This window comes from Camelina sativa, chromosome 15 (assembly GCF_030686135.1).
Source record: "Camelina sativa cultivar CO46 ecotype springtype chromosome 15, ASM3068613v1".
Classification (NCBI taxonomy): domain Eukaryota; kingdom Viridiplantae; phylum Streptophyta; class Magnoliopsida; order Brassicales; family Brassicaceae; genus Camelina; species Camelina sativa.
In genome coordinates, this window is record NC_141894.1 from 33,947,745 (window position 1) to 33,967,237 (window position 19,493).

Below are 19,493 nucleotides of genomic sequence, written 5' to 3' on the forward strand. Positions count from 1 at the left end.
TACGTCCGCGGTTGAGGAAGGGCGCATACTGCTCGTTTCTTCGTTCTATGTTCGATCAAACCTCCTCATGTAATGACTTGACGAACTCTGCTCTTGCGGCTCCGTCCTGGTTCTCGGCTTCATTTGGTGGTAGCGGTAGGAGGTCCAATGGCGTGAGAGGTTTGAAGCCATATGCAACTTCAAAAGGAGACTTCTTCGTAGACGAGTGCACCACCTGATTGTATGCGAACTCGATGATGGGAAAGCATTCGAGCCAAGAACCCTTGTTACTTGCGATTGCTGTGCGGAGTAAGGAGCCTATCGAACGGTTGACAACCTCTGTTTGGCCGTCGGTTTGCGGGTGAGCAGCGGTGGAGTCGAGGAGCTTCGTTCCGATTTTCCTCCAAATGGTGCGCCAGAAGTGACCAAGAAACTTGGTATCTCGGTCGGATATGATGGTGCGGGGCACGCCATGGAGCCTGATCACTTGACTGAAGAACAAATTCGCCAATTGCATGGCGTCATTGTTCTTCTTGCACGGTACGAAGTGTGCCATCTTGGAGAACCTGTCCACAACCATCATGATACTATCTTTATGCGCCAAAAGAGGTAGGCCGAGGATGAAGTCCATTGAAAGATCGATCCATGGTGCGGTTGACACTAGCAAAGGCATGTAGAGGCCATGCAGATGTGTTGTCGACTTGGAGGCGCGACAAACGATGCAACGACCAACGTGCTTCTCTACCGTACTATGCATTTTGGGCCAGTAGAAGTGCTCTTTAAGTACGGCCAATGTCTTAGTGACGCTGAAATGACCTGATAAGCCTCCACTGTGGGCTTCACGCACAAGCAACTCACAGATAGAACTGATTGGAATGCATAGCCGTCGTCCTCTGAACAGGAACCCCTCATGAAGGTAGAACTCGGTGTAAATTCTCTTCCCATGGTTCTGGAAACAATCTCCGAACTCAGCGTCTCCAGCATATGCATCGTTGATGCTTTCAAAACCCAACACTCACACGTCCATTGTCGTAATCAGTGCGTATCTCCTTGACAAGGCGTCGGCGACTACATTCTCTTTTCCCTTCTTGTACTTGATGACGTAAGGAAAAGATTCCACGAACTCCAACCACTTCGCATGGCGTCTCTTGAGATTGGTTTGGCCGCGGAGATGCTTCAATGTTTTGTGATCGGTGTGAATCACGAACTCTCTCGCCAACAAGTAATGCTGCCAAACTTCCATTGCACGGACGAGGGCGTATAACTCCTTATCATATGTCGGATAGTTGAGCGCTGCACCACTGAGCTTCTCACTGAAATACGCCACGGACTTGCCTCCTTGAGTCAACACAGCTCCGATCCCGACTCCCGAAGCATCGCATTCAACCTCGAAGGTTTTGTTGAAGTCAGGCAAGGTGAGCAAGGGGGCTTGCGTGAGGCGCCTCTTGAGTTCAATGAAAGCTCGGTCTTGTCTTCTCCCCAATGGAACTCGCTATTCTTTTTGATAACAGCGGTGAGAGGCGCGGCGACCGTACTGAAGTCTCACACAAATCTCCTTGTAGAAACTCGCTAGGCCATGGAACGACCGGACTTGTGTGATGCTTGTTGGCGTGGGCCACTCCTCGATCGCGCAAATCTTTTCCTCGTCCACCTTAAGGCCCTGCAAACTCACAACAAAGCCTAGGAAGACAAATTCATCAGCAGGAAAAACGCACTTTTTCAAGTTTGCGTATAATTGCTCTTCGCGGAGAGTAAACAAGACTGAATCTAAATGCTTAACATGATAGGACAAGCTAGAACTATAGACAAGTATATCATCAAAGTAAACTACTACAAAATTATTAATAAATGATCTTAAAACATGGTTCATGAGATGCATAAATGTAGAAGGGGCGTTAGAAAGACCGAATGGCATTACCAACCATTCGTACAAATCCTGTTTTGTTGTGAAGGCTGTCTTCCATTCGTCGCCCTCCTTCATACGAACTTGATGGTAGCCGCTCTTCAAGTCGATCTTTGAGAAGACACTGGCGCCACTTAGTTCGTCGAGCATATCATCGAGGCATGGGATGGGATGGCGATACTTGATGGTGATGTTGTTGACGGCTCTACAGTCGACGCACATCCTCCATGACCCGTCCTTCTTCGGCACTAGGAGAACAGGAACATCACACGGACTCAAGCTCTCTCGAACGTATCCTTGCGCCATCAGCTCCTTGACTTGTTGCTCAAGCTCCTTCGCCTCTTTGGGGTTGACTCGGTAGGCTGGCCGGTTCGGTAGCTGTGCGCCTGGAACGAGGTCAATCTGGTGCTCAATACCTCTGATCGGAGGTAGTCCTTCAGGGAGTTCATCTGGGAACACGTCGGAGAAACGCCTAAGGACATCTTGTATCACCTTTGGTAAGTCGTCTATTGAGCCTTCAAGACCTGTGAGCAATAAATCTCGAAAGACCATTAGTAACACTTGGCCAGAGTCCCTAATGGACTTCCTAACATCCCCATATAGCACTAAAAATTTATTTTTATCGTCCGAGTCTTTAGACAACTTGCTTTGCATCTCATGTACTTGCGTGGGACTCAAGGGTTTCAAGCAAATGCGTTTGTTGTCATGAACGAAGTAGTATTGGTTCGTGTGGCCGTAGTGCGTGGTTTGCCAGTGGCGTCGTCTAGGCCTCGGTTCGTAATCCTTTTCGGACTGGTCGCTCTCTGTTTCTTGTTGCTGTCGCCTCGCGGGTTGAGGATCTTCACGGGGAGGGTTTATCAACTCGATCCTCGCCATACGCTCAAAGAGCCTATCTAAACCGGTTTGTAACGCGGCGAGGGTGATTCCTATCTCGGGTGGTGCTGGTGGTAGTTCGTCGGCCATTGTACGGACTGGTGACGTGTAGCAGTTTGCGGCTTGGGTTTGAAATTAAACCTCGCAAAAATCAAAAAGCAATAACTCAAATGCGTGAGTATCAAACGCTCAAGGACCACACAAGAAAGTCTATCTCGTCACCAAAAGAACGTTGCTGACAGCTATGCCAAATTCAAACCTATGACTAAAACAAAAAGCAAAAGCAAAAGTGCTAAAAGAAAAAATATGCTTTATGACCCAAATCAAAAACACGACTCCTAGACAAATCTCTAACTTTATCGATCTAAAAGTAAACAAGCAAGAACACGGATGAACACTACAATGAACAAGATGAACAAAATCGAAAGCTAACAACCTAGATAATAGATTAACAACTGCAAACATGCACCAAATTAAACCAAAAGTCTAATCGGAACCTATGAGACGATATAATGCAAACTAAGCTACCAAATAACCAAAGATTGAAACTTTCAAACGAAAGAGATGAGTCTTAGAGCAACACAACCTCGTAGGAGCTTTTGAAGCTCTGATACCAAGCTGATGTGACCTGGGGACGCGGATGCGGAACGATGGAAGGACGCGGCTTCGGACAAGTCGAGACCGGTGAAACTTTCCTCGGTCAAGCTTTGGAGGTTCGAGTCTAGGGAAGATTCAAACGAGGGAAACGAGAGATGACAAGATTCCAACGAGTCGTTTGTAAGAATGGTCGTGAAGCCTCTATCGGGTCGTACGGAAGCGGTAAGGATGGAACGGATGCGGCTATCAGATGGATGCGGTAGAAGCGATGGTGGAAACGAGATGAGATGGAACGATGAACGAGAGGATGGATTGAATGACGACACCAGAGGTTTGGCTCTCCTCTTGATACGGTCTCTAACAAACGATGAACCCGGTTCAAGGTTTGCTAGGGTTCTTTCCCTTAGACAATCCCGGATTGTGCTAATGAAAGGATGGAGACAATTCAAGAATCTCTCTTGAGAAAAGTTTTATTTTCATTCAAGTCTGAAGGAGAACAAAGGCTAAGAGATGGTTTAAATACTTAGGTCAAGAGAGGGCTTAAGGGACACGCGTATTCATAATGAACCGCACACTTGTCCTTAGACGTGTTCTCCTTGTAAATGGAAAACGTCGCCTCTCTAAGACTTTCAACTTAAACTCTCAACGTTCAAAAGAAGGAATCAAAGGAAGGAATATTCCAAGTTCAAATTTAAACCAAAAGACTAAGGAAAAGAAAGAACCGCCTTAGGCTTAGACGCAGGAATCGACTTAACCTTTGGGCGTTGTGCACTTAGCTCCATGCCTCATTAAAACCTTCTCCGGTAAACCCATTGGGAAAAACCCGGAGTAAGGAAAAAGAGTACACTTCCTTGCTTAAGCGACTTGGCCGCCTTCACTCTTGGGTAAGAGTGAAGACTAAGTGAACTGAGCCTTCGGAGTCTTCATGGATCAGTTGGCGTTGGATGAAAGACCGGACGAACAGGTTGAGCCGTTGCTTAGCCGCCTTTGCTGAACTCTTGGAGCGTGTCATGGCTTGTGGAAGGATCACCGGTGCCTTAGCCGCTTGCGTCTCGGCTACCTTCGATGCGTCTTGGTCTCGAGTCTCGGTCAAGGTCGCCGTCTCCTGGTTGTCTTGGTCGGGCTCCTGTCCTTGGATCACATCAGTGATGGTCTCGTATTTCTAGTGATCTGCGGCGGACCGGTCCGCGACGGGCGACGGGCAACATATCATGGCCCATTTCTGCCCCGCAAAAATTGGCGGTCTAACGGGCATGCCCGCGGGCATCGTCTTCTTCTTCTACTCTACTTCCTTTCTTACCTTTTCTTCTCTGCTACCACATGTTTCTCTCCATCATGGACTTTTAAAAACCATAACTATAGAAGCACAATGAGTAACACAAACTATTGTATCTTGAATCAATGAGTAACCACAAACTATAATACGGAAAAGAAGAGATTTTCTATGGCTTAGTATCGTAGAACTTGGAATCTCGTAAGAATGACATCAACATAGAGACGCAATAGGATCAGTGACTCTTCATACCCAGATAAATCTTACAATTTAAAAATCAATTAAATAGTAAGGTCAAACCAAGATTGTACAGCTATAAGTATTAGACTATATAATATAAAGATGAACTTACCTGGAGAATGACTTCCCTTCCATCATGTAGACTTCCACCTGATATAGAGAAGCAATAGACGTAAAAATCATGAACATAAGGCTTAATCCTAATCTAAATCCTTTGTAATTACCAATATCAGTTTGGTCGTTGCATTCATCAAAGACCGGCAACAGTATCATTTTTTAAAAATAAAGACCGATGGATCAACAATTTTGAACATAAGAGTGGTAGAGTAGCACTAAGCATGTTTTTAAGACGAATTATTGAGCTCTAATTTCGGTTTGGTGGTTGTTATTCACATCGTATAGGGCACTCTCAGCCAGACCCATCTTATTCATCATAAACTCAGGTTCAGGGTCAAACTCATCATCAGATTCATCACTGTATTAGCAGCAAAAAACAACCAATAAAAAACATCAAACAACACTCAATACGGCTTTCTTAAATTTAAAACAAGCTAGCAAGGATGAGTTGGTGGTAGGTGATCACCTCAAGTATAGTTCATCATATGCAGAACTTCTCCCCACTGTACATATTTGATTATAATCTTTGTCTTCTTCTTCTTCTTCTTCATCTTCATCATCACTCCTTCCCATCCTTTTAACACGCCAATCAACTTAAGAGATAATTTTTTTTCTTTTTTTATCAAAGAACATCAGAAACAATCTATACTTCTAAATTATAACTAATTCAATGAAGATAGATATTTCTAAGTATGCTGTTATCAATGCAGAACTCTAGAATGAACTAATCATAAATGGAAAAAGAGATAGATATATACCGCGAGGTTGTGTTAGTAATTGGCTGGGAAACTTTGAAAAGGCATTGAGCTTCTTTTCAACAGACATGTTAGGCTCAGGATCAATACTAATCCGATCAACGTTCCTTGGACAAGGAGGTTCCAAAACTATTCCCCTGCAGAAAGAAAAAATTTACATAAAACACCAATTGTTGACAAACCACTTATGGGAAACATCATGGAGCTCCTCTGCAATTAAGAGAAACAGAGAGAGAGAGACAAAGACACAAAAAAACTTATCTCACATAGCCACATACATGTCGGCATTTCTTCAGCTAGCGCCGGTGACCGATCTTCACTTCCAATAGCAATTTGCGTCATTCCTTGACAAGTTCGCTTAGGCCTTCACTCACGATAACTTCAGATTCATCAGATTCATTGAGAAATCGAGTAGAACTGAAACTTGGTGGAAGGAGACAAAAGAAATTTCGTAGCATCCGCATCCCCGCGGTCGTGAGCGGACAAAATCCGTTTGACCCACAAACCAAACGGGTCGAGTCCGCGAGACCCGCCAATTTTTTGGCATGAAATTGAAGGCCCAAGTCCGATCCGCTATGATACTTAACGGGCCACGCCCGCGGGCCTTAAGCCCAATTGACACCTCTAGACCTAGGGCTCTTTCTATCTCTTTCGCAAATGACGATTTTGTCCCTGCGGCTAGATGGGCCAGATCCTAGACTTCAGGCAAAAACTTCTTAAGATCTTCTGTTTGGGCTTCTGTAAATGTTGGGGGCAAAGCCCATATCCAACAATGGTTTCCCCCCTAGTCCGATGTGCGATGGCTTGCTTGAGCCTGTCGGGTCCAACAGGTCCGTCTTGCGGGAAGAACAGAAGATTGTAGGAGTTTTGATACCTTACGGAGGGTTCCGGGATGAATAGTGTGTTGCACACGTTTTTCGAGGTCCGTTGAGCTTTAAACGGGAGTTTTGCACGTTTTGCACATTTCCTGAGGCGCGGGAAGTAGTGATGGCTTCAAAACTAGGGTTTTCCTTTTTATCTCGGTCAACGCGCTGGTCCCCCCATATAAATATGTTTCCTTGACCTATTTTTTTACTTCTAACTTTGCTTCCTCCTCCACAAGGTAATATTCTTTCTCATTCTCCCTTATCTTCCTCTTTTACTTTTTCGATTTTGGCTTGTAAGGGCCATGGTTTAGCCGCCGAGACTGTCATGCCGAGCCGCCGCGTCACCGCCGCTTGAACCGGCCGGTTCATTCCGCCGTTGTCGCCTTCTTGCCGCTGGATCCAACTTCCTCATGCCCAGCTCTTCCGCCGCCGTGAACCGCCGACCGCTTCTAACGATCTTCCAGCCAGCGAGGTCCCTTTGCCAAGTCGCGGTTGTATTCTCGCCAGTCCTGGCCGAGAACGTGAGGCGTCTCCAGATCTGCCGCACGGACTTTGTGTCGTGATGCTGTGGCCGCCGGTCTGAGCTGAGACCTTGAGGTGTCTTAGCTCCACCACTCTCTTTGTGGCGTGGTGTCGTTGACGAGGCCGAGGCAAGATTGAGGTCCAGACGAGGCCGAGGCCATAGCAAGATTGAGGTCTCGATGAACCTGAGACGGGGAGCTTGAGCTGGCGAGGTCGCGTCCAGTCGTGGCGACCTCGAGTTGCCGAGATCATGCCGAACCGAGGTGACGAGCTCAAATTGGCGAGGTCGTGTTGAGCCGTGCGAGGATGCTTTCGATGTAGGGTGAAATGATTTGTTCTCGTATGCGTTGGCGAGGTGGTGAGGTCAAGACCTTAGCGAGGTTGAGATTGCTGCAAGGTCGAGCTGGATTTCGATGATGGCGAGGTGGACGTAGCTGCGCGCGACTCTTGACAAATTGCTGAAGCTAAATCGATTTTTCCGTGGGGGTTAATAGCGAGATTCACGTAATGGCTTGACGGCGTGATGGACGTTGTACGGGGGCGAGATGGCGAGATCGCCGAGCTCGAGTTCGACGAGCTCGATTGTGTTCGCGAGATGATGTGCTGAGTTTGATACTTGTCCGATCGGCGAGGTTAAGGTTTTGGTGACGAGGGGGCGAGGTCCCTTCTTGCGAGGCTGTGTGATGTTAATTGCTCAGTCAATCTTTGGTAGCAAGGTCGGGATTACCATGGGGTCGAGGTTCTGACGTGCCCATGTATTTGGCGAGGTCTTCGTCTTAGGATTCGTTGGTGCCGTAGCGGACGATGATCTCGGTGGCGAGATCAAGAGTTTGTATACGAGATTATGGCGAGCTCGGCTTGGCGAGATCAAGTTTAACGTGATGGTGGAGCTCGCAGGTCTAGATTTGGGGACGTGCTAATGTGCGTGTTGACGCTGGGCCGGTGATGATGGCGTGAAGGTATGGCAAGATGGCACAATGGGTTCCGTACGGGTGCGAGGTCAATGTGACGAGCTTGGGGCTAGAGAGTAGTTCCTGAGCTAGAGAGTAGCAAGCTCGAAGCTTGCATACGAGTTTGCAGCGTACGAGACCTTGCCTAGTTCATGGTGTTATCGTGTCTTTGTCGAGATCAACTTGGTGTGGTTGCCATTTGATGAGATCACCACTTGCGGAGAGAAATGGACGAGTTCGTATGAGTGGAGATGTGTGGGTGCAGCAGGATGGTGCACGGTGACCAGTATGTAGTAAGCAGTTAACCCGGGTGTGATTGATCTGTCTCGAGTATTATGACGCTTTTGACATTGTTTGTCGCTCCAATACTAATCGGTTGCTTGGTTGGTTTTGCAAGGTTCGCGCAATGGCTTCGGGAGATGATGTCTTTGGTGATGTTCCGGAAGAGCTTGGAGATGATCAGTATCCTGGAGCAGGTCATCCTTCCTGGTGGAATCCGTCGGAAGGAGGCGGTGTCTTGATAGACCTTACAGAGGATGATATCGGGATCTCGATGTCGCGTTTCCTATAGACGCTCAAGACCTTAGTCTGATTCCACATCCTTCAAGTCAGCGGCACGGGAAGGTGCTCCTGTAAGAAGAACGTACTGGCTCGGAGTGTGCTCCTAGGTCTCTGGTTGCTGGCTTAGCTGTAGGTAACAGAGTTCCTAGACATCACAAAAATCGTATGGGAGACAAGGAACGTATCCCCCGTGATGCAGGAAGTACCCTATGCGATGATAAGTCCATAGCCCGCATTACTGACCTCCTCAGAATGCCAAACAACCTGCAGCTTGTGTTACCGAATATCGACGAACGTCCGTGGGACTGGCATGCAGGTTACCTCTGCGTTTACGTAGATTTTTTTACAGACTGCAGCCTGTGGTTCCCCATTCCTGAATTTTTGACGAGTTACTGTGCGCATCGGAAGATTGTATTCTTGTAGCTGTCGATCTCCACAGTCCGTAACACGGTGGGGCTTACGATAATTGGCAACTATATGGACATCAAGATGAGCGCAGACCTCTTCGAGCTGCTCACTCGATTTATGCACGATAGTTTGGGGCTATGCGGTGCTTGCTGTGCGGCCGGTCTCACGATCATGCGTGCCCAGAGGAGTCATATTCACGATTGGTGGAGGCGGTTTTTCTTCGTAGAAATAATCGACATTTCGGTCGAAGATCCCGACACGACCTGCCCTCCTGCTTGGAACTTCACTCCCGGTAGCCATTGCTGGGCTGGGTTCGTGTCCTTTTGATTTTTTTTTTTTACTGTTTGCTGATTGTATTTGTTTTAAATCTGCAGGTAATCTGCGACCTTCAGATGCGTGTGACTTGGGAACTATTGACAAAGCTGCTGCTTTTCTTTTGAGTAGGACTTTGCGGTGGCCGGACGTTCTTTCACATCTCAAGACTTGTAAGTTTTGTTGGCTTATCTTCGTGTTTGAGATTTATGTGCTTTCGTGTCTAAGGCTCCAATTTATTCTGCAGGTTCGCAAACTGGATTGCAAATGGGAGACAGCCCGATGCCATTCTATGCTGATTTGTTCGATGCCGAGGACGCGCCAGCTGTTGCAACTGAGGTTGTTGGACCAAACGCCAAGGCCGGCGTGGAGATCATTGTTGTAGAGCGCAAGGATGGCGAGATGCCTGTTCTTGAGGGTGAGCCTAGTCGTAGGACTCGTTCTGCCGAGGTTGCTGCGGCTCGTGTTGCGAAGAAGCCTTCTTCGGTGTCCTGTGGGAGTGCTCCAGCGGCTGGCGGTGGTGATCGTTCCTGGAAGAGGTCGTCACGCTCGAGTCCTCTGAGTGACGCTGGAGGAAGCTCTAGGCGTCCTCATCACGCGGAGGATGGTGATGTGATAGTTGACCACTTGTTTTCCTTCTGCTACGACGTGAAGGACCAAGTGTTCCCTGGCGATTCACGAGCTTGTGCAGACCTCGCCAACAAGATTCATGGTGACTTTGTCCCGCTTCCTGCTCCTTGCAATTTGGCCTGTTCGACTACGTACGAGGACGACGTTCGTCGGCATTTTCACGTTAGAATCCGATCCCTCATTTCCCTTTAATGTGCATTTTACTTAGTCGTAATTGAATTATTTTCCTTGATCTCTTAGGCGATGAGCTGGACGAACCGTCTTGTTGGTGACTATGAGGACAAGGTGCATGCTGCTAGGAGGGAGGCTGAGCTTGCTCAGGATGCGTTTGTTCAGGCTGAGCGGTCGAGTAAGGAGAGCGCAGCGATGGTTACGGAGCTGACGACTTCTCTTAAGCAATCCCAAAGAAAACTTACTTCCGAGTCGGAGCGACTCAGGAGAGCGAGAGATAAGCGCGGAGAGGAGGAGCGCACCAAGGCCGCTGTCGTGATCGAGGTACACCAGGAGCACATCCATTGTTTGAGGACTCACGTGATTGCAACGCGCGAGAGACAATCCCATCTGCTCACTCTTAGACAAGTGACCGGAACTAGGCGGTGTTTGCAGACGATAATCAGGAGGGGTGTTGCTATTCCCGAAGATAGGATGGTGCGTCTTGCTGCTAGCGAAGAGGAGTTCCAGGCGAAAGTGAATGGAGTTGTGGTGCCAACGCTTCATGATGATGATCTCGAGCCGTTCCCGAGGGTTGCTGACGGAGGTGCTGACGATGCCGCAAACGAGTGATATGTCCTCGTATTATTTCTTGTTGTTTTTGCTTTTGGATTTTTCTTTGTTATTTTGAACTCGATTGTTGATTGCTTCTGTACTTTTCTTTCGGATATTTGCAAACTTGGTTATTTTTGCTTCATGAACTTGGTTACTTGCTTTTTATTGCGCAAATGTCGATTATTGCCGATTTTTTTTGTTTTCTTCATTATGATGAAGTTGCTTTGAATTTATCTTTTGTCGTTACGGGGCATATTTTTTGGTGCAGGACGTCTCCTGGCTTATCCTGGATATGTTATTTCCCGTAACGCTGAGAGCAGACAAGACGGACTTGTCGTACTAGTTAGGTGCGTTCAGTCGTGACCGGCTTACCCTGTGGGTGCTGCAAGGGTTGCGAAAGTGTGCGAGTCGGGGTCTTCGGCTTATTCACTCCGCCCCCTGCTAGCTTTGCGAGTCTGGGCTCGGCTTATAAGTTCTTACCAAAGTAAGGACGTGAATTATTTCACCACTGCACCAATGCGGAGCGCTTGCGAGTATGAACTCGGCTTTTATTCTTTACCGAAGTAAAGTATGGATTATTTCACCATTACATTCATGCGGAACGTAGAACTATGCGCTTGGCCAGGGCGCCAGCGTAAAAAGCGAATGCTCGATAAACTTTATATATTTTTTGAAGTTATAGTTGCACCTCGTGAAAGGCTGCCTACGTACCCTTAAGAGGGATCAAACCATTCGTAGTTCTAATTCCTCGATGACGAGTTTCTTTTTTTTTTTTTCTTTTGCGTCGTTGGGCGGCTTAGTAGTGATATCGTTTGAGGTTGGCGGAGTTCCACAACCTCAAGACTGGCGTGCCGTTCATCTCGAGTAGCTGATAGACGCCTGGTTTGACGATCTTGGAGATTAAGTAAAGACCTTCCCAATGTGCACCGAGTTTTCCAGCATTTTTCTTTCTTGAATTTTCGTAGACTTTGCGGAGGACGAGATCACCCTCGGCAAAGTAACGAGACTAGACTTTCTTATTGTGGAACTTTGCGGCAGCTTGTTGGTAGTTCTGGACGCGTAGCAACGCTTGATCGCGCTCTTCTTCGACGAAAAGGAGTCTATCACATAGCATTTTGTCATTCAGCCCCGGGTTATGAACGAGCATAGATCGTCGGAGAGTTGGGATTCCCACTTCGGCTGGCGCGAGTGCTTCCATGCCGTATGCGAGTGAGAACGGGGTTCATCCAGTGGATGTGCGCGGTGAAGTCCGGTGAGACCACATGACGCCATCGAGTTCGTCAGCCCATAGACCCTTCTTGGCGTCGAGGCGTTTCTTGATTCCAGCGAGTATTGTCTTGTTAGTCGCCTCCGCCTATCCATTGCCCTACGGGTATCTCGGAGTTGACTTGCTCAGGCATATTTGCCAGCCAGCGCAGAATCCTTCAAAACTTAAGGAAATGAATTGTGGTCCGTTGCCGCATACGATTTCGTACGGGAGTCCATGTCTGCATATGATATTCTTCCAAACAAAGTTCTGGACTTCATTAGCTTCCAGCGAGACATACGATTCTGCTTCAACCCACTTAGTAAAGTAGTCCGTCATTATTAGGAGATAGTTTTTTTGATTAGACGGAGTTAACGGGACGACAATATCCATCGCCCATCGCATGAATGGGTAAGGTGGTGACATCGTTCGCAGGAGTTCAGTCGGAGAGTGGATGAATGGTGCGTGGCGTTGACGCTTTTCGCACTTGGCAGTGAATGCGGTGCAATCTGCGATCATGGTTGGCCAGAAATGTCCATTGCGATGGATTCGAAGTGCTAGAGCATGTTCGCTTGAGTGGTTGCCGCCTGCGCCTTCGTGGACCTCCCGCATGATGTGTTGACGTCTTTTGTGACGACACAGATGAGAAGAGTGCCGTTTGGATCCCGACGAAACAGGTTACCGTCCAACATTGTGTATTGTGCACACTTAGCATGCAATCGTCTAGTTTCCCACTTATCATTTGGACTTATCCCGTCAGCTATGTATTGGATGATTTCAGCTTGCAAGTCGTTGTTAGCGGGATTAGCAGGAGCTGTTAAAGCAGGTGCTGTTGTTGCTGGGGCTGGGGCTGGGGTGGCCGCTGGTGCTGCGGGCGCTGCACTGGAAACTGCTAGGATGTTGCTTGAGCTTGCTGATGTGTGTGGTGAGGGCGCTGCTTCAAGAAATGTAGCTGGAGCAGGAGGCAACAAATTGACATCGATGCTTGGTTGATCAATGCTCTCTACAGGTAGTACTCGGCGAAGATTAGGTTCTGATGCAGAAGCGAGAGTCGCGAGTGCATCGGCTGGAGCATTGTCGCTGCATGGAATCTTGATGAGCTCAAAGAACTCGAACTTTTGGTACAAGTCAAGAACGACTTTGAGGTAGGCATCCATGCGCGCATGTCTTGTTGCATAATCTCCACTAAACTGATGTGTTACCAGCTGAGAACCACAGTAGGCTTGGATCTTCTTGACTCTGATTCCGTGTGCGAGACGCAATCCAGCAATTAGTGCTTCATACTCAGTGTCGTTGTTAGAAGCAGAGAAAGCAATTAGTGCCTAGGCGATTAGTGCCTAGGCGAGCTTCTCAAGAGTCAGATATCGGAGTTCGTCTCCATCGAGAGTCTTGCTCACGTAGAAGATAGAATGTTGCTCTCCTTGGTGTTCTCTTACGAGTATGCCACTTACAGCCGAACAAGAGATAGCGATGTAGAGATACAAAATTTCTCCTTGCTCAGGTTTGGCTAAGACTGGTGGAGATGATAGGTAATCTTTCGGTTGCTTGAATGCCAGTTCGCACTTCTTATCCCACTCGAAACGTTTATTTCCACGGAGGAGCTGGTAAAACGGCAAGCACTTGTCCGTTGAGCGAGAGATGAAATGATTCAGTGCGGCAATGCGTCCAGTAAGGCGTTGTACCTCGCGGGTATTCCCTTGAGATGGAAGGTTGATGATTGCCAAAATCTGCTTCGGATTTGCTTCTATACCGCGCTTTGTAACGAGGTATCCCAAGAATTCGCCGGAAGTAACGCCAAAAGTGCATTTCACCGGGTTCAGTTTCATGCTGTACTTGTTGAGTATCTCGAAACATTGCCTGAGCTGACTTGACGAGCATATCATCAATGTACACTTCCATTGTTCTCTTAAGTTGACTTGAGAACATGCGGTTCACTAGTCGCTGATACGTTGCTCCCCGCATTTTTTAATCCAAAGGGCATGACTCTGTAGCAGAAAGTGCTTTGTTCGGTAATAAACGCAGTCTTTTCACGGTCGTTCTTGTGCATCATTATCTGGTTGTAGCCCGAGAATGCATCCATGAAAGATAAAAATTCGTTTCCAGCTGTGGCTTCGACGAGTTGATCAATGCACAGAAGAGGAAAACTGTCTTTCGGACAGGCTTTGTTGAGGTATGTGAAGTCGACGCACACTCTCCACCTACCATTCTTCTTCTTAACTACGACCGGGTTGCTCAGCCAATCTGGATAGCAAACTTCAGTGATTGATCCCGCATCATGTAGTTTCCATACCTCGTCATTTACTGCGGTTGTGCGTTCTGCACCGAGCTTTCGACGCTTTTTCTTGACGGGCTTGTAAGTCGGATCAACGTTGAGCTCGTGGCATGTAATGCTAGGTTCGATTCCAGTCATATCGTCTATCGTCCATACGAAGGTGGTTGCGTTTTTATGTAAGAACTTGACGAGTTCGTCTCTCAGAGCGATTGGTAGCTCGGCACCTATTCCCACACAACGCTTGGAATTGGACAAATCGATGTTTACTTGGATTACAAATTCTTTTGGTGGAGGTATGCATGGATCTCGTGGTGGTGCAGATTCGGATTTTATGAAGGACCTTGCATTCCGCATCTTTTTCTCGATGATGAAACAAGTTCGCACCATCAGAGGATCTCCGTGCAGCGTATAGATTCCGTACGCGTTTGGGAACTTGACACATTGATGGTAAGTAGAAGCAACGACAAGCATCTTGTGAAGCCACGGTGTTCCCAGAATGACATTGTAGACGATGGGGTTGTCCAAAATTCCAAAGTTAAAGCAATGCATCGTGCCGCCGACGTAGATTGGAAGTGTTATAGTTCCGACAGTCCTGATGGTGTCTCCGCTGAATCCTGTCAGGGGCTGCGTTTCATGGGCCGTGTTGCGCAGATCAATCTCCATCTGGATCAGTACATCCTTGAATATTATATTGACCGAGCTCCTAGTGTCAATAAGAATTCTTGTCACAGAGCTTTCCCCAATCACCATTTCTACAACAAGCGGGTTGTTGTTTGGACTTGCGTTGTGCGCGTCCTCTTCAGTAAACGTAATAGGATCGGAGGATGTTTTGAACATGTTGCTATGGGAAGGCATGTTGCGCTTTGTTTCTGTTTCGCGGCAGTAGGCTTGGATCGACCGAACAGAGTCGCGGCTTGTTGACAAACCGCCCATGATCATGTGTATCCTCCGGCGTGGAGCTGGTGGTTCATCGCGCTCCTCCGCGTCGTGGTTTCGTTTCGGGGGAGGAGGAGGTAGGCGAACGATTTCCCATGCTCGGTCATTTTGTGCCACAGCTTCCTCTTCACGCTGCCTGTCGTGCTGCTGCTCGTCTCCCAGACAGTACTGGTTGTCTTTGTGTGTGTTAACCTTTCTCCGCTCTCGTTCTATATCAACGTCTCCTCTCTTGTATTTATGCAAAAGCAGCATTTGAAGTGTTTTGCACTCTTCGGTTGAGTGTCCGTTGAATCTGTGAAACTTGCAATACGGGCGCTTGCCTTTGTAGCCGGGATTGTCGGACTCGCGATAGTATTTGTTCCAAGGTTTATTTTGCTGCTGTTCTTTTCCATCGATAGCGAACGTCGTCGCTTTTCTTCCTTTCTCGTCACGGGCGTAGTCCTTGTTGTAGTGTTGATGTGGCCCGTAGTATTTGTCTACAGCCTTGCCTTTTGAGCTTGGGACCTTTTCGTGTACTTTTTTTTACTGCCGCCGGTTGATCCGGGTTCCTCTTATCTTTGTCTTCATCGACTTGAATGTATCGGTTTGCACGTGCCAGTACTTCGCCTAAACTTGTGACGGGCAGGATTGTTAGGTCGTCCTTGAATCTGGTGTCACGGGCGAGCGCATTTTTTAACGCACCGATTGCGGAAGCATCACTTATAGCGAGTTGGGACATGACACCTTTAAACCTTTCCATGAAAGTCCGTAATGACTCTTTACGCTTCTGATACATTCTCCACAGGTCGGCATTTGACGCAGGTGTGCACATGAAGCACTGGTGATGCTGAAGGAATGCACTTGTTAATGCTTTGTATCCATCGATCGAGTTGGCCTCAAGTCTGGAGAACCAATTGAGCGCTTCGCCGGAAACACTCTCGACTAACAACTGACAGCTTCCCGCGTCTGCTTCCTCAGGTGAGAAATACGACCGATTGATGTGGATCGTCATTGATTTCAGGAAGATGGTGGGGTCTCCCTTTCCATCTTATGGAATTGGTCTGTTCTTGTTGTTGTCCGGATTGTGTCTACCTTTGGCTGCTCGCCATTAGGTCCAACAACGATCGACAAGAGACGAGGCCTTCCATTAGCGTTGTGCTCAGTGTGCGGAATGGTAGCGGCGTTGTGCTCAAGTCGCGGTATGTTGTGCTCAGCTCGCGGAGTGTTGTGCTCAGCTTGCGGAGTGTTGTGCTCAGCTCCCGGAGTGCATGGCGCCAGTGCGTCTTTATTTTGTTCGTGTCGAGGCTCAGATCGTCACCTATGACGCATTGTGTGGTCACTTTGTCCTTGAGATGCCATCTGCGCTGCTTGACCGCTCATCAGATCTAGGGTTCTTCGCACGGCTTGTTTGAGCGCGGCTTGGTTGATTGTAACACGTGCGGATGTTGATGTATGATGAGGATGAGTGATAGGCGTATTGCCTATAGCTTTGCGGTTATTCGGAGTGTCGACAGCAGTTACACGATCAGGAGGGATAGGGCCATTGGTTAAGCCATTTGTCGGAGTGACGCGCGTAGCGCCTACGACTTCGTGGTCGGTTGGATTGACACCAGTGGTTTCACGAACAGGGGACGTAGCACCTACGGCTACGCCATTGGTTGGAGCGATGCGCGTAGCGCCTACTGCTGCGCGGTCTGTGAGTGTTGCGTGCTCGCCCGTAGCTTCTTAGGTCCTGTTGACACCTTGGAGCTGGTTCGTCCTCGCACGCGTGCGCCCCCATATGGTGCGTCTGGGAGACACATCGCGGGCTGCGGAAGAATCGACGCCTTCGTTGCTGGAGAGATTGGTGTGAGACATGCTTCTGGTTTTCCGAAAGCGCCTTTGTCTTCAAATCTTTTCATCAAAATGAAAGGATTCCGTTCAGCCCCACGGTGGGCGCCAAATTGTTGATGTATGAAATCGACAATGTATATAATACGGATATTGATGGGGATGAATTGGATCTGATCCTTTTATTTAACGTAGAATTCAACAGAAGGGTTTACAGAAAATGACAAGTAAAGAGCTAAACGCAGTTAATACGTAAATAATAGCTCTTCTCTCTCTAATTGCCAAAAAGTGCATCCTTGATGTGACAATGACATCAGGTACTTATAGTGGGCCATTGACCTAGGGTTTTTTCTGTCTCTTCGTATTTTGCCCCTGCGGCCAGATGAACCAGATCCAAGACTTCAGGCCCAAAACTTCTTAAGATCTTCTGTTTGGGGTTATGTAAATGTGGGGGGCAAAGCCCATATCCAACAGTTCTCGCTGGTCACCATCGATCACCGCCATTGGTCAATCAGCCACCGTGTGTCACCAGAGATGTCATCCGCTGACACCGGAGCAGCCGTAGCTCAACGTCGAGGCCATTATAGGTAAGGAAACCTAGATTTGTTTTATGACTTGGCTGGAAATTACTGACTGTTGTAGACCTAATCCCCTTATTTTTTTATGTCATTCGAAATCCTTCATCTGTTGCTTGCTTGTGATGTATGTTGCTGAGCCATGGGGAAGTAGCCACCGTGTGACTAAACCGTCACGTTGAGTCGTCGAGGATACCCGCCGAGAAAAGTTGGAGAGAGAGGTAAACGGCGAAGCTAGTCTCGTGTGTGTTTGTGTTGTGTTATTTTGTTAGCTTAAACCAAGCTAAACCAAAAGATCTCATGTTTAATTAAACCACAATAGATTGGTAACGTGATAATACACGTACGGGGATTATGGAGTTATGCGATTAGTATGAATTGGGTTTGTGGAATTGATTAAAATTGGTTATGTAGTTACGGAGATAAATTGGGATTGCAAAACCTGGAACATATTATCATTTTCTTTTTTGGTAGCCGGAACGTATTATCATAGTTGTGGGAATGAAATTGTGATGTATTAAATTATTGGATTCCGGTCTAATTAATTTAATAGGAAACATCAATTAACAATTAAACTGGATTTTGGTTATTAGATTAAACCATAGATTATTATTAGAATATAATCTTTGATCGATTAATCTAAACCATGCAGATTGAGAAGTCTTGTTCCGTATTTACGTTGTTGTTATTTCTAAAGCGAAGATTCAACCCGTTTGGCTAAGGTGAGAACTAGTTGGACAGTTACTTAGTCTAGAGTTAAGCTGAATATACAAGTTGCATATATATATATATATATTTTTTTAATAAATGTTAACTTATATTCAACCTAAAAAAAGTCCTTGGTACAATATAGGCTTGGGCAAATAAACCAAACCCGAGGAACCGACCCGACCCTGACCCGCAAAAACTCGACCCGACTCCGACCCGCTTCTGTATAAATAACCACTCGGTTTTCGTTTCCAAATACCCACAGGTATCGGGTATTACCCGAACCGAACCCGAGGAACCGATGATATCTGTTTGAACCCGAGAACACATTTATACATACATGATATCACATATATTGCCATATTTCTGTTTGCCTTAATCTCCTCTCCTTGAATCCCTGTGAATCTTCTTTACTTGCATAAACATGTCGAAGTTGCCAATTTTTGTCCGATTTCAAGAATCTTTGGCTTTTATAAACCAAAACTCTCAAATTGGATCTCCAAAACCTAATTCCGCTGTTAGCCTCATCTTTGGGTTCTCCGTTCATAGCAGCTAGAACTCGTAAATTTCATTCTCCTCTGTTTTTAATTATTGATTGTTTTTTGTCTGAAACTCTCTTGATAATTTATATTATGATTTCAATTTCTTATTTAGTGTAATTTATATTAAGATTTCATGTTATGCAGTTTCATTTGTTTTTCGGGTTATTCGGGTTTTCTGGGTACATTTCAGGTTTTTGTGGGTACTTTTGATATGTTCGAGTAGGTACTATCCATAACCGAATATATTTTGGATACATTACAGGTTTCTTAAAGACAATACCCAAATAACCCGAACCCGAGAGGAACCGAACCTGACCCCGACCCGAGATTATATGAACACCTGTGCGGATCCTATATTCGTAAACCCAAAAAACCCGAACCCGAATTACCCGAACCTGACCCCGACCCGAACACCCAAATGCCCAGGCCTAGTACAATATATGCATCCTTGTGCAGAAAGTTTGATTATGCTAAAACATGAATAAAGAAACTAGAGTTTAGGTTCGGGTAGCCAGCCAAACTTGCAGAGCATCCGCATGCTTGGTAGGAGAAACCCGGTGAAGAGACAGTAGCTTGTTTCAAATAAGCCGGTCGAGGAACTGAACCATACGATCTGAAGAGGTCGGATTGTCCCCATGGCGATGCCGATTGCGC

The 19,493-nt window shown here is 47.0% G+C and overlaps 3 protein-coding genes across 3 annotated transcripts; 1 reads left to right on the forward strand and 2 right to left on the reverse strand.

Annotated features, from left to right (window-relative positions):
* Positions 1-8,481: 8,481 nt before the first annotated feature.
* LOC147927665 (uncharacterized) lies at positions 8,482-11,318 on the forward strand. Its single transcript, XM_087487486.1, has 8 exons — positions 8,482-8,630; positions 8,744-8,969; positions 9,060-9,336; positions 9,419-9,529; positions 9,604-10,148; positions 10,227-10,743; positions 11,020-11,098; positions 11,141-11,318. Exons 1-8 carry the CDS (start codon positions 8,482-8,484, stop codon positions 11,316-11,318), a joined length of 2,082 nt encoding a protein of 693 aa, XP_087343612.1.
* A 799-nt stretch (positions 11,319-12,117) lies between these two features.
* On the reverse strand, positions 12,118-12,516 carry LOC147927666 (uncharacterized). The gene has a single exon (XM_087487487.1). The coding sequence runs from the start codon at positions 12,514-12,516 to the stop codon at positions 12,118-12,120; it is 399 nt and encodes a 132-aa protein (XP_087343613.1).
* Positions 12,517-13,903: 1,387 nt separating this feature from the next.
* On the reverse strand, positions 13,904-16,196 carry LOC147927667 (uncharacterized). Its single transcript, XM_087487488.1, has 2 exons — positions 15,732-16,196; positions 13,904-15,646 (listed from the first exon to the last, which is right to left on the reverse strand). Exons 1-2 carry the CDS (start codon positions 16,194-16,196, stop codon positions 13,904-13,906), a joined length of 2,208 nt encoding a protein of 735 aa, XP_087343614.1.
* Between the last annotated feature and the right edge of the window lie 3,297 nt (positions 16,197-19,493).